At 36.1% G+C, this 15324-nt stretch overlaps 1 protein-coding gene and 1 long non-coding RNA gene across 2 annotated transcripts; one reads left to right on the top strand and one right to left on the bottom strand.

The window, feature by feature from the left end:
* The first annotated feature begins 7510 nt into the window (after positions 1–7510).
* Positions 7511–7904, top strand: LOC107694998 (uncharacterized). Its single transcript, XR_001634947.1, has 3 exons — positions 7511–7650; positions 7736–7780; positions 7866–7904. It is a non-coding gene; the product is annotated as an uncharacterized LOC107694998 (long non-coding RNA).
* Positions 7905–10722: 2818 nt separating this feature from the next.
* On the bottom strand, positions 10723–14212 carry LOC107694997 (uncharacterized). The gene is made up of 5 exons (XM_016494749.1): positions 14118–14212; positions 13215–13295; positions 12920–13038; positions 11436–11619; positions 10723–10877 (listed from the first exon to the last, which is right to left on the bottom strand). The coding sequence occupies exons 1-5, from the start codon at positions 14208–14210 to the stop codon at positions 10725–10727; spliced, it is 630 nt and encodes a 209-aa protein (XP_016350235.1). The 5' UTR covers positions 14211–14212; the 3' UTR covers positions 10723–10724.
* Between the last annotated feature and the right edge of the window lie 1112 nt (positions 14213–15324).

Below are 15324 nucleotides of genomic sequence, written 5' to 3'. Positions count from 1 at the left end.
TATAAGTGGTATATATATATAAGACTAAAATAACATGCATATTTATAAAAATCATTAAATGTCATTGTGCCTCTAATTCTAGATTTTCATTGTATTTTATTAACATGAAGTATTTTGAACCTGCTTCTCGCAGTGACTGTGAAATGATGGCTCTTCTGATTGACAAAAGAAACCTTTTACCATATTTTAGAGCAAAAGCCAATATTTTGTTTCCCAGAATTCCCTGCGTTACATTTCAAATTTGATGTTTTTTTGTTGAAATAACTATGTTTCTTCTTAGTTTTTTCTTATCAGTTTTGTATATTAGGGTTGTGTGTTACACCTAATGTTGTTAAATTAATGTTTATTGCATTATTTCAGTTTCATGTGTGTTTCATGTTCATGTTATTTCAGTTTGTGTGAATGACACTGTGCACCTTCTATATATGTTATTATTTAAAAGCTGCTTGTGATGGGCTTTGGTTCATCATGTGACTTTCTCATCACCACCTGCATTTGGTGGTTATCAGTGTATTACAAAGGTACAAAACAGATTTCAGTACTTCAATAGGTTGGTATATTAACATTATATCAGTTAATGAAATTACGGTATTTAACTGTAAATTTAAGTTAAAACTTAAACCGTTGCTACTGTATTTTTTACGGTAAAATTCTGGCAACCACAGCTGCCGGTTTTTTACCGTAAATTTTACGGAATTTTTTTTACAGTGTACTGAATATTTCTCAACCCTAATCCTAAGTATGTTAACCTTGTGGTGTTTATAATGCGTAAATGAACTGACAGGACTCAATGAATAGTGATTCAGTAAGAGATCAACATGTTGGTTTGAGCTCAAGGTCATTAAACTCGTAGATCTTTGCACAGTTAATGACTCATAAGCAGCAATACATGTTTTAATTGTGATATGTGTGGTACGTTGGTTCCCTGTGAACGTTTAGGTGAGTTTTCAAGACAAGTGTTCGTTGTGTTTTGTGTACAGTGGGGTCCAATCGCCTGAAAATGCTCCTATTTTGAATTATTTTCTAAATGAATACAGCTTTTTCATTACAAATTGTATTGTCGACGCAATAATCAAGTTCCTCGTGTTCAAATGAAAAATGTTTTAGACCCTGCAGCGTCATGTTGTGCTTGTTTTTCAGGCCTGACAGACTCACAAATGTGCTTTTTTACATGGAAACACTTCATTATTTGACTCTTTGGTACATAAACACACTCTTGTATCAATACTCTGAAACTGTTTGATGGTAGAGTTCACACAATTTGCTGAAAATGACTCGCCCACAGGCCATCCAAGTTTGCTTCTTCATCAGATTTAGATTAATCACTTGTTCACTAGTGCAGTGAATGGGTGCCGTCAGAATAAGAGTCCAAACAGCTGATAAAAACATCACAGTAATCCACACCACTCCAGTCCATTAGTGAACATCTGGAGAAGACAAAAGCTGCGTGATTGTAAAAAAACAAATCTTTCGTTAAGATGTTCCTTAACTAAACTGTTGTTTCCAACTAAAATGTGAGTCCATAATCCATAATAACGCTTCTTCCGGTGGAAAAGTCCATCTCCTGTTGTCTCTCACAAAATCCAGCCACATTTTTGATTAGAGCTGTTTTGGACTCTTTTGGCATGTAAACGGTGCAGATTTCTCTCCTGATTCAGACAAGATTACTTTTTTTTTACATTAGGAAACAATATAATGGGTTTTATTTTTTTGGCCAGAAACAATAGTTTGAAGTTCAAAACATCTTAACGATGGATGTGTTTCTTACAAACACAGCTTTTCACTTCACAAGGCATTAACTGATGGACTGGAGTTGTGTGGATTACTTGTGGATTATTGTGATGTTTTTATCAGTTGTTTGGACTCTCATTCTGACGGCACCCATTCACATCCATTGGTGAGATGGTGATGCAATGCTACATTTCTCCAAATCTGATGAAGAAACAAACTCATCTACATCTTGGATGGTTTGAGGGTGAGCACATTTTCAGCAAATACTCATTTTTTGGGGTGAACAATTCCTTTTAAGGGTCAGACTTACTGTCATTCTGTCTTCTGGAAAATTAAGTTTGTGCCTGTGCCAACAATATTGAGACTGGCAGGAAAGCTGGAGTGATTTGGAGAAGTTTCTTGTTTTATGGATCGTTCCCAACATCTCATTTTATTTCAGGTCTCCTGTGCCGGTACTCTCATGGTTTGTGAACCCTGTATAAATAAATGTATTTTTTCTATTATGATATTCTGCTTTATGTGACAGTTTTTGGTGGAAAGGATTTCAGAAGCTTTTTAGGTTATTGCATTTCATACCAAGTCCAAGTCTGTCAAATGCACAACAATATTGTATGCACCAATGTTTTTTGTTGTTCTTTTTATCAGAAGATGCAACTTGTGTCTATCAAAACATATATGCCATTTTTTCAAGTCTTCTGGATTTTGTTGATAGTTTGTGTGAGGAACGGACTGAAATTCAATGCACTGTTCATCGTTCAAGGCAAAATCTTCCCATCCACAACATGAATGAAGCTTAAATTTGAGTCAGTTGCATCACATCAAATCTATCATGCGACACAAGTTATATGGACTACTTTTAGGGAAAAGATATGCAACTGTATGTGGGTCAAAGACGAAAAAGGGTTTACGCATTAAAACAATAAGTGTAATACTGCTTTAAATTGTTGTTGTTTTTCCCCAAAAAAATTAAAAAGTTTTCTGTTTAATTTAATTGCACTTTTGTTTTTGTTTTTCCGAGCAAAAAATAAATATCATAAATTTTTCCCTGATTTACAGAAGAGACCCACTAAAATGTCATTCAGTGTAACAATCTTCTCAGGCATATTTACAACAAAAATCAATTTATGACATATTAAAAGACTAATTACTTTCACCCCAAATACTAATTAGTTGTAATTTTAAATTTTTTAAGGATTTGCCACTATCCTAGGTTTTGCCCATTTGTCAGGAAGAATTTTTACTCATTTAAAACACAATAAAAATTAATATGGTCCCTTATTCTTTTATATATTTTAATGTGCACAAGTCAGAATAAGCATGTTGTTTGAATTTTTACATAAATGTTGTGTTACACTGAATAACAATGCAACATTATTTCAACCAAATTTTGACATTTTATCCTCCAAAAACTTATTTGAAACCTTAAAAGTAGACACTGGACTTACATTTAATGTGCTTTCTATGGACATAAAATCACTTTTGTACATTTCTTTTGATGCGGACATATTAACATCTTTGACCCATATATAACCATTCTGCATCATAAACTCTCAGGATTCCTGCTGAACTCCTGATGAATCTCATTGGGGAAAAGGCAGAGAGGATCCAGATTTTGAGGAAATCTGCCGCTATGGTCGTCTGTTCTCCCGAATAATCCATCACAGCAGTTAAACAGGCAAGAAAGCTCACATTCACTCTGTCTGGTGTCATTAGCTCCTTCAGTTATTGTCCTGCACGGCTCTGGCTTTATGGACCTGCAGGAGAACGACAGAGACTTTGAGAATGAGACACTGGCAGGAAAGCTGGAGTGGTTGGAGAAGCACTGAGACAGAGGGAAACCAAGGTCAGGGAACAGACGGGAAATACTGGCTCGTCGTCTTGGAGCATGGAAACAACGGCGCTTCCCAGATTTTAGGAAAGCACTTTTTCTGCCGTATAAGCAAGTATCGTGTTACACTCTAAAAAATGCTGGGTTAAAAAGGGACAAACCCAGCTATTGGGTTGTTTTGACCCAGCGGTTGGGTTGTTTTGACCCAGCAGCTGGGTTGTTTTGACCCAACTGCTGGGTCAAAACAACCCAATAGCTGGGTTTGTCCCGTGTAGGCTGACCAAAGTTTTAGTGCTCAGAAGAATAATTGTCGCTTAATTAAGTAGTTAAATTTGGCATGTGGCCTCCAAAAATGGACTCCACTAACAAAGTACAATAGTATTACCATGGATTTTTAGACCCACCTTTTTTCACTGGTATGCTATGTTACAGTTTTTCTCAATTGCTTTGGCACATTTTTCGAAACAATCTTAACATTCTCTAAACTGTGAGTGCAAATGTCACAACTGTTTGCTGGAACTTCAGAACTTTATTGCATGTCTGCAAAATGTAGTTACTCACCCAAAACATTTCATTCATGCTTCAAAACCTAGTTATCGTGTCAGTAATTTGGCCAAGGCCACCAAAATATAAAGTATTTTTGTCATCGTGTGAGCCACACTGGTCAAAATGTTTAGTTGTTTTTTCACCATGACAGTCAACCATGGAAATGAAGGTTTTATGCTGGGTTATATATAACCCAGCTCTGGGTTAAAAAGGGACAAACCCAGCTATTGGGTTGTTTTGACCCAGCGGTTGGGTTGTTTTGACCCAGTTATTGGGTTGTCCCTTTTTAACCCAGCGCTGGGTTATATTTAACCCAGCATTTTTTAGAGTGTAGTTCATGAACATGGAAATCATTCAGTCCCATGATATCAAACCAATTCTGAAGTGGGTTGCTGGCCAAGACAGATGGGGCTGGTAAAGTTAATTAGTTTTAATGAGGAGAGCAGTTGGCCAACTAGGTAAACCAGCAGAATACTAGCTTTCCTTGGTTTTAAGACCAGCTTAATCCATTTTAAGTTCATTCTAGGCTATTTTTCACATCACTACTACAACTCGCAGGCAAGTTTTACTCCACACAGGAGCAACTTCAGAGTAGAGTAAAACTAGAAAGATGGATAAATTACTACTTTTACTCAGCAAGGACGCATTAAATTGATCAAAAGTAAAATGTTACAAACGATTTTAAATAAATGCCATTCTTTTGCACTTTCTATTCATCTGTGAATCCTGAAAAATAAAATTTATCACGGTTTCCACAGAAATATTCAACAGCACAACTGTTTTCAGCATTGATAATAATCAGAAATGAGCAGCAAATCAGAACTGATTTCTGAAGGAACATGTGACACTGAAGACTGGAGTAATGATGCTGAAAATTCAGCTGCGCATCACAGGAATAAATTACATTTTACAATATATTCACACAGAAAACAGCTATTTTAAATGTTAATAATATTTCACGATTTTTACTGCATTTTTTAATCAAATAAATGCAGCCTCGGTGAGCAGAAGAGACTTTTTTTTAAAAACTAAAAATATTCCTTTTTCCATCACAGGAATAAATTACATATATCACATAACATACATATCACATAGGAAACAGCTATTAAATTTTAAATGAAAGACTATTAAAAGATTTAAAAGGTGTAATGATATAATACAATATTACTGTTTGTCAATAGTTCATAGCAGATGTCTTGTTTTTTCTCGAGAAGAACAACACATATTTGGAATCTTTTGACTGTGAGTTTTCTGCCAAAAAAAAACTTTTAATAAATGCTTTAAAGGGGTCATATGATGCGATTTCAATTGTTCCTTTCTCTTTGGAGTGTTACAAGCTCTTGGTGCATAAAGAATATCTGTAAAGTTGCAAAGACTAAAGTCTCAAATCCAAAGAGATATTCTTTATAAAAGTTAAGAGTCAACCACGCCTACCTAAAACGGCTCGTTCTAACACGCCCCCACATATCTACCTCACTATGTGGGAAGATTTGCATAACGCCGCCCAAATGTTCAAGCAAAGAAAGAAGGCGTAACTTCTATTCTCGCTGTAGTATTGTTGTTGCCGCCACCATGTCGTGAAGGTGCTGTGTGTTTCGTTGTGAAAGCGAAACTACTTTGTTTGGTCTTCCAAAAGAGGACGATATCCGCTTCGTCATGCCTGGAGCTGATCTGTGCTGGTCGCTGAGGAAATACATCAACTTCGCGCTGTGGATCGCCGGATCGGCTTTCACCGTGGACGAAGAGGAGTCCAGCTCGGGGTCGTCACATGTGGTTGGCGCAAGCCCGCCGGACGCTCCTTCGTCGAATCCGCCGCCTCTGCATAAATGCGTAAAAAGACAGTATAAGTCATTATAATCAGTAATTATGTCCCCACTGGATGCAACAAATGCCGCATTTATAATGGGTTTTACTGGTTTTGTCTCGTTGCGCCGGGACACGGCATCACAGTATGGTAAGGGCGTAACATTTCCGTCACACGCTTGAGGTATTCGGCCAATCACAACGCTCTGGATAGCTGGCCAATCAGAGCACACTTTTTACAGCTTTGTAAAAATCGACTTGTTTCAGAAAGGCGGGGCATAGAGGAGAAACAATAATGTACAGTATGTGGAAAATAATGTGTTTTTTGAACCTTAAACCGCATAAAAACATTTCATTACACCAAATACACAAAATAATGTTCTTTTTAGCAACATCATATGACCCCTTTAAATAACCTTGCATGCCTCCTGGGCAATAAAACACAAGGCCAAACTTCAACAAACACTGCTATTATCTGGAATGTTATATGAATAATAGAGATGCATAACTATCCTGCATGACTGTTCTGTCATCGATCAATCCATACAAACCGTACGAACAGCACTATCTAGGTCTGTTCATCTTAACATGATTTCTGCTTTACTCCTCTTCCTTTTTCAGGCTTCAGCAGGCTGTGGGAGATTCAATTTGTTCAACAAACATGCTTGTGTTGCCATCCAGTGGATGATGGATGATCTACATTTGCACTAGTCTTAGTGAGGTATAGTGTACAACGAGGAAGAGGTTTTCAGCCATATCTCAAGATATGGATGTCTCAATTATGTGTCTTTTAAGTATAAAGTAAATATCCTCTGTTAAAAACGGACCTTAAATGAGTCTCCGCCTTATTTTTAACGTAAGAGTGAGCGCGGTCATTTATGTGCACGGCTTCCGGTCTCATTCACGTCAGTTATTTTAACTATACATAAGTCCGTTATGCCACTTTATATTGAAAACTAGTATTTGTTAGTATATTATTTTAATTCATATTCATAATCATATGCACATATGATTTGTAGCGCGAATCACTGCACTTTATTCTTCTAGACACTTACAGTGGCTAATGGACCGGAAGTCGCACACATTCAAGGCAAAGCTTACTTCCACGTCGCAAAAATAAGGTGGCTAGAGCTGTACATTTAAGGTAGAGCAACTCAGATCATATGATGAGAAAAGTTTTCAGATCATATTGTGATCTGGCTTAAATTGCCGATCCTGAGCAAGTTTGAGACATTACTGATCTCTTCTGAAACTCTAGAGGAGACTCGTGTGAGATTATTGGAGTCTCTTTCTCAGGAGAAACAACGAACTCTAAAGGTCCTTGCGCACCGAGTCTGAAATTTTCATATGCGTTTTTTCGTATTCGTCATCCTTTCTTATCAAAATGCTTGCTATGGATGCGAAAACGCAGAAAATCGAACCTTATCCGAATTTTTTATCACAGACGAAAGTTTCGGAGGCAGTGTGTAAATGTGATTGACACGTTGAAAATTTTGTGTGCAATTACCTTAAGTCATTTAGATAAATCCCAAGTAAACCATTTCTTCCATTCAATTCAGAAGCTTTTCTTAAACATTTTTAATGTCTGTTTTTCAGCTGTATGGTGTGCAGAGGTGGAGGAACATTTAGTAAACTACTTACTCTCCCCTGACCGATACAACAAGCTGATCCGTCCGGCAGTCAACAAGAGCCAGCAGGTCACCATTGCAATCCAAGTGTCCCTTGCCCAGCTCATCAGTGTGGTGGGTAGTTGGAACATGAAAAGCTGCCACACATGGCACATTTGATTAATTCAATGTTTATAATATGTTTATGTTTGTATTTCAGAATGAGAGAGAGCAGATCATGACCACAAACTGTTGGCTCACTCAGGTAAGAGAAGCGGAACTTTTGTGTTTGGGTTGTAATTTAAATAAATAAACAATAAAAGTTTTTTTAAATTATGTGTCTTTTGCAGGTATGGAATGATTACCGGTTGATGTGGGATCCAGAGGAGAAGAGGAACGTCTCAGGTTACGTATGTAACCCTGGTTCCTCGAGGGAACGAGACGCTGCGTCTCGGTGCCATACTTCTGGCATCCCTGCCAGCGCTTGCCTCATTCCTGAAGCTGACGCTGGGTCCGCCGCACGTGCTTTTATAGCTTCCTGGTCATGACGTCACCCGCCCGTGATGTCCCGCTCAGCTATTGTACTGATTTCACATGTGATTCAGAGCGTGGTCACAGAAGGCGTTCCCCTAGCGTTTTCCGACGCAGCGTCTCGTTCCTGAAGAGGAATCACAGGTAAGTAAGTTTGTCAGGGTTGGAGCTAAACTGTGCAGCGCATTGGCCCTCCAGGGCAAGATTTGAGGAACCCTGGTCTAGACCATGCGTACGCACTCTTCTACTGGAGGGAGTGAAACAAGGAAGCAAACAGAATGATTTTAAAGTCTGTTTTACATTTGACATACACATTTAGATTAAATATGACACTCCGAATAATGAAATTAAGCACAAAAATTTCATGAAATTATTATCCAGAAATTACAACATTTTTATATGAATTTAAACAGAAATATTTGCAGTGGATGTGCGGCTTTCGAACTATTTTCCTGTGGTATACGATTTAATGTTTTAATCACAGCGAGGATTGCTTGGCGCATGACAATTCCGCTTTAAATTGTGTTCTAAATAGCAAAACTCATGTTCTGAGAAAATACTCTTCAGGATCATTATAAAATCACAGGTAGGTGAGTTTGATCAGGGTTGGAGCTAAACTGTGCAGCGCATTGGCCCTCCAGGGCAAGATTTGAGGAACCCTGGTCTAGACCATGCGTACGCACTCTTCTACTGGAGGGAGTGAAACAAGGAAGCAAACAGAATGATTTTAAAGTCTGTTTTACATTTGACATACACATTTAGATTAAATATGACACTCCGAATAATGAAATTAAGCACAAAAATTTCATGAAATTATTATCCAGAAATTACAACATTTTTATATGAATTTAAACAGAAATATTTGCAGTGAATGTGCTTCTTTCGAACAATTTTCCTGTGGTATGCGATTTAATGATATGCACGTTTTATTTTCAAAATGTGTTATTATTGACGCCGTGAGTCAGCTATTTACACTGCAAAAAAATAAGGCCTATCTCTTTCCATTAAAATATAGGCTATAAACATTCTAAAATATATGTTTACCTTTTAGGCAAATTGCATAAATTAGAATAGTGATGTCTCAAAATGCATTTATAGTCCGTATTTCCTAACGTATTCCTACCCTTAACTGCATTAAACATGGTGTCACGTGGATGGAAATATACATGGAAATGATATGCAGATGACGTTATGCATATTAAAACTAGGCGTTGTAAGCTCCATATATGGCTATTTGGGGGAGGAGACGGGGTGGAGATTCATGTACGCACAATCTTCCGCTGACTGGCTATTACAAAGGGAATTTTGCCTTTACATGGCTTTATAAATCTGAAAACTTTTGTACGTACGCAAAATCCAGCTTTTGTGCGTACGCACACATTTAGGATGAAATCTACGTAAAGTTTTATACATGAGGTCCCGGGTCGTATTTATTTTTTAACGTGCGAAACTTTCGGACGAGAATTTCAGACTCAGTATGCAAAGACCTTCATTTGGGAAATATTTTAGACTGTCATTTGTGAAAATTAGGATAAATTGATTTTTTTATAATTAATTTAGGCTACATCAGAACTTACATGGTTCATATATTTAAAACGAAATGGTTCATGTCATCTTCAAGTGTTTTCTTTTAGTCACAGTCAGTGCTTGAAGTGGGCCGGTACGCACCGGCCTTTAGCCTTTAGAGTACCTGCACTTTTTTGTGCGTACCGGCGCTTCTGACATGTTGCTGGTATACTCAGAGTAAAAGCATCAGGGTCTGGGTGATTATATGATCCCATAATATGATTAGAAACGACACGATATAAATCACACTAACCAGGCGGGATCACCTCTCATCTCGACCAATCACGTGAATGAATGCATGTCAGGGGAGGCACGCAGAGTAGTAGAATAATAATTAATTATTGATTACTAATTTGAATCAGTACTTTATAACGAAAATAATATCTTAAAATGAAAAGAAGCAGTCTTTTGCGATCACGTCATTTTAAACCGGTAAACTCCTGTGGAAAGTCCAAGGATCCAGTAAACGAATTCAAACAGTAAGTTCAAAACAGCGCTAATGCAGAGAAAACACGGCCGATTTCATCAGCGATTGCCAGTAAAATTATTCTTTTCAGCGTGTATTTGGTTTAAAAGCAAGAGTGTTTTATAATGAACGCTGATTATGCGGTGGTCAGAGGTTTAGCGATTCTGAATGGATCCGTATAGTAGTAAAGGCAGGCGATTTAGTGGTCTTTGGCGTCTCCCTGTGGTCCTGTTTGGTATCGCAGCTTGACTTGTGCTAATTTGTATTGAAAACTTTTATTTAATTATTGATTGATTGATTGTGGCACTATACATACATTGTATATTTATACACACTATACATACAGTGTGTATTTATTTATATAATATAAATAAATGGGGGGGGTGAGTACCGGCACTTCTTTTTTTCTACTTCAAGCACTGGTCACAGTGTGTTGTTAACTGGTTTTGAGTTCTTTAAAACATACTGCATTTACATTCTTCAGTCTCTGAATCCACAAACCCAGTGTTCCAGCATCTGGTGAATGAATGAACAAATTAACGTGGTTTTGAAAATTGTAGGAAAACAAAGGATAAAACGTCACCACATCACTTCAAGGGCTTCATTTAACCCAGGTGAGTAAGTTTATTTCACAGGTGTCTGGTGTTTAGTGTAACTCTGTTGTTCTTGTGGCTGGTTGTGGTGAGTGTTGGTGTGTTAAATCTTCTGTGGTTTCCCCGCTGTCATCTTCAACACCGCTGGATGAGCGCTGACTCTGTCCAGACGTCCCTCCAGAGAACTTCACACACTTTGTAGATTTCTGTGACAGAGAAAATTCACATTTATTACTCTAATAAATAATGCAGAAACTTTAAAGTCGTGATGAAACAAAAGTAGCGACTGATCTTTTCTTCCGTATTGTGATGCACGTAACAAAAAAAGTTGGGGCGGAGACTTGATTATATCTGCCAATTGTCGATTGGATGTTGAGGTGTGGGCGTGGCACTCAAAAATGGAGGCGGGTCCGAGCTTTCAGTAGATTGTAAGAAAGGGGCGGAGTTAATGCAGACTAATTTCATTTAAAGATTAAAGAGTTATGATGTTTCAATTAAAATTATGATGTAAAAAAAAACTATGAATCACAATATCATGCATTTATATGTGATTTTTCAGTTCATGCGTGTGATCACTTGGCATCATGTACTTATTTACATGTTGTTCCAAACCCTATGACTTTCTTTCTTTCATGTAGCACAAAAGCAGATGTTTACAAGAGCCATATATGTGAGTAAGTGATGACACAATTGACATTTTTAGGAGAATGAACAGTTTTAACCCTTATAGGTGTACCTTTTTAAAAAGTGAATTAGAATCAGACCTGTTTATTGCTCACTCCTCGTGGATAGCGTGCAATGTCGTCTCTCCTCCGCTCCACTTTTTCCCAGTCTTCTTCCCAGAGATCCCTCCTGTAGTCGGATTTCTGCGTCGTGATTCGCTTGTAGATCGCCTGGTTTTCGTGAGTCACCTGAAGAAGCTCCTCCCTCCTTTTCTCAGCATTCAGACTGTAAAACAGGTCAACTAAAACTATTAAAAACATTCTATTTTCGTTACTTTAAATAAATGTTACCTGAATTTAAATATAGGCTATATGTGACCCTGTTGCACAAAACCAGTCATAAGGGTCAATTTCTTGAAATTAGCAATGCATATTACTAATCAAATATATATATATATATATAAATGCTTTAAATACATATTTACAAACAAAAACCCGCTGAAAATCACAAAAACACCATAAAATTACATTAAAATAATTCTAATTACTATAAAAATTTTTATAAATAAAAAATATAATAAAAACATTTATGAAACTGCTGAAAAAAAACAAAAACACAAAAACTACTTAAACCTTAATTAAAAGAAAAAAGAAAACAGAATAGAACATATAAAAAATATATTAAAAAAATACAAAATATTAATAAAAGTTAAAAATAAAAAATACTATATAGACATATATAAAAAGAAAAAAACAAGAAAAGAATAAATAAAATGAAGGGAAAAATCACAAAACACAACAAAATTACCAATATTAAAAATAAAAATTAAAGACGATGTAAAAGCAAATTCTAAATATTATTAAAAACATTCTAAATAATAATTTATAAAAAACACTATACAGACATTAAAAGCTACTGAAAATCACAAAAACACAACAAAATTACTAAAACTTTAACTATAATTAAAAACAAAACAAAATATTATCATCAATAAAAATGTAGGCTATTTAAAAAAATACTATATAGACTTAAAAAACTAACAGAAAATCACAAAAATACACAGCAAACTTACTATAACTTTAACTAAAACTGAGACAGAAAATTAAAACAAAAAATATAAAACTATAAACAGAAAATGTGAAACTAAAATACAAATTAAAAACTACTTTAAAGTATTGTATGTTATAATAATGAAACTAAACTAACACTGTATTACTAAAACCTAAAGATATATCGTTTTTACATATTCTGAAGGAATTGTGCATGGAACTGTAAACAGTAAAACACTTCACCAGTCCTTCCGTCATACTGTACAAAAACACAAACAGTAAGACCACAACCCTTCCACCGACCGACAGATCGCTCAGGTTTGATGGAGAATAGCTTACGTGTCTCTCAATAATTCATAAAGGCTTTGTCACCAGCCCAGCATGAATGATTCATCCGTCAGTGTGAGATCCGCAGATGACACGAGACGCCGCGGGAGAAGAGACACCAGAAACCCTTCTCAAATAAACAGCTCCTAACCAGGTCAGCGTGTTACTGTGTTAACTAAACACTGACCGCCACAGAAACACACAAACACCTGCACTCTGGGTAAATGTTCCTGTGGTCCACGCGGCCTTTGGAGCGAGAGATCGCAGCCAGTTCAGATGCCAGGAGATGATTGTCTCTCTCAATGGTGAACATCCTCTCGTCCTGCACCTGAAAACAACACAAACTCATTTAATATACAGTATTTTAATGCATGCATTTGAACAAAAACATTTTTTTTTTTTACATTTCCTACACGTTTTTTTTTCCAGTGTAGGTTTGTAAATGCATCTATAATGCATTGTAATTGTAATACATTCTTGTTTACGTATTAATTAACGAGTCACCTGGATTTTCTTCAGTTTCTGTTGAATATGTGCAGGCGTTTGGATGCCCTTGGTGTTTACCACGGCTTTGGCCTCTCGCACCTTAGAAAGAAATACAGAGAGGAAATGAAATAATTAAATACAGGGAGAACATAATTTCAGCTGTGCTCCTCTATTTAAGAGTGCATTTCTCGATAAGGATTTCAGTCTTTACTGATCCAGTAGAGTCTACATTTAAAAATAAACATTTCAGTTTAACACACCACTGGTCAAAATGTGGAATAATATTTATGTTTTTGAAAGAAGTCTCTTCTGCTGATCAAGGCTGCGTTTATATGATCAAAAATACTGTAAAAATTGTGAAATATTATTAACATTTAAAATAACTGTTTTCTATGTGAATATATATTCAAATGTAATTTATTTCTGTGATGCGCAGCTGAATTTTCAGCATCGTTGCTCCAGTCTTCAGTGTCACATGATCTTCGGAAATCATTCTAATATTCTGATTTGCTGCTCAAGACACATTTCTGATTATTATCAATGTTGAAAACAGTTGTGCTGCACAATATTTTAAGAAACCGTGATGTATTTTATTTTTCAGGATTCTTTGATGAACAGAAAGTTCACAAGAACAGCATTTATTTTTTATTATTCATTTTACTTGCCCCAAACTAAGTGTATCGCCACAAAAATATTGTGCAGCACAACTGTTTTCAGCATTGATGATAATCAGAAATGTGTCTTGAGCAGCAAATCAGCATATTAGACTGATTTCTGAAGATCATGTGACACTGAAGACTGCAGTAATGATGCTGAAAATTCAGCTGCGCATCACAGGAATAAATTACATTTTAAAATAGCTGCCCAAATTCGTTTTCAAGCAATACCAGACAGGATTATGAAACAAACAGATGCAGAAACCTTGCTGCGGTGGTCCTCATAGCGCGTCTGGTCCCATCTCTGCTGCAGGTATTTGTTGGTCGCGGGTTTTAGCGGCTGGTAGGATTTGTGCATCACTTGGCTTCTGTTTGACTGACTGCTTTTGGCTGGTTTCTATTTATAAAACGTGCAGCTCGAGTCCTGGATGCTGATTGGTAGATAGCAGTATCATATTAAAAGATCTGTTTATCATCCTTAGCAACCACTCTTAGCGACATACACATAAGTGTTTTTATTGGTAAAAACTAACGGACCAACATGTTTAAAAGTACATTTTATTTGAAGAACAGTTTGAAGGGACTATAGAAAGAACTTTATTTTTGTAGTTGCCATTTTATATGTATAACAAAATATTTAGGTAGGCTAACCATAATTAATCATATTATTAAAAAACACTTACATGTATTATCATTTCAGCAAAATTAATGGGTTATTAATAATTCAGTGAGGTATGTGTGCCCCTGCTGGCGCAATGAAAGTGCATACTGTGAGTGCACATCTTAGTGCAATACAACCCCTTATTGTTCTCCCTCTTTTGATGAGAGTTAGTGCTGTACAACGTAAAGTTAAATCATTCATCTGAACTATGCACGTATGTTTTAAACACTTCAGCTACCTTATATAGCCTACCCTTACGAAAAATAAGTTTATTCAAGTGTGCTATTAGTATACTTCTTTTAAACTAAAAATAGGAAAGTATACTTTTAGTCTACTTTTTATGTACTTCTCAGAAATGGGCTTTATGTACTTCTCAGAAATATACTTAAAATGACATTTAAGTATACTTGACATAGAAAAAGTCTAAATATATTTTAGCTATAATTGTGCTCCTAGAATCCGTGTTTTCATTGTTATACTGTAGGGGGCGCTAGTACACATCTTCTGTATAGAATTTCCAAAAAACACAAGTGAAGAAGAAACCGAAACAACAGATGCTTCCACATGTAATCTAACATCGGTGTTGTAAAGTCGGTGTTGATCGACTTTATCTACGTTTTGATTATCATTCTGAATCCAATTCATAGTCTTTTTTCAGCTTTTTGTTCAAAATGTTGTTTATTTCTTTTTTTTATTATTATTTATGAAACTTACCCACATTCAAGTGTTTAAAAAAATAATGCATGAAGCTAGAATAAAATGTTTTTGTTTACAAGCAGATACCATGTTCTTTTGATGTTTTGTATGTTCA

Source organism: Sinocyclocheilus anshuiensis, unplaced genomic scaffold (assembly GCF_001515605.1).
Source record: "Sinocyclocheilus anshuiensis isolate Anshui unplaced genomic scaffold, SAMN03320099.WGS_v1.1 scaffold923, whole genome shotgun sequence".
Classification (NCBI taxonomy): Eukaryota; Metazoa; Chordata; class Actinopteri; order Cypriniformes; family Cyprinidae; genus Sinocyclocheilus; species Sinocyclocheilus anshuiensis.
The sequence above is the reverse complement of the archived record's forward strand: the minus strand, read 5'-3'. Positions and strand labels throughout refer to the sequence as shown.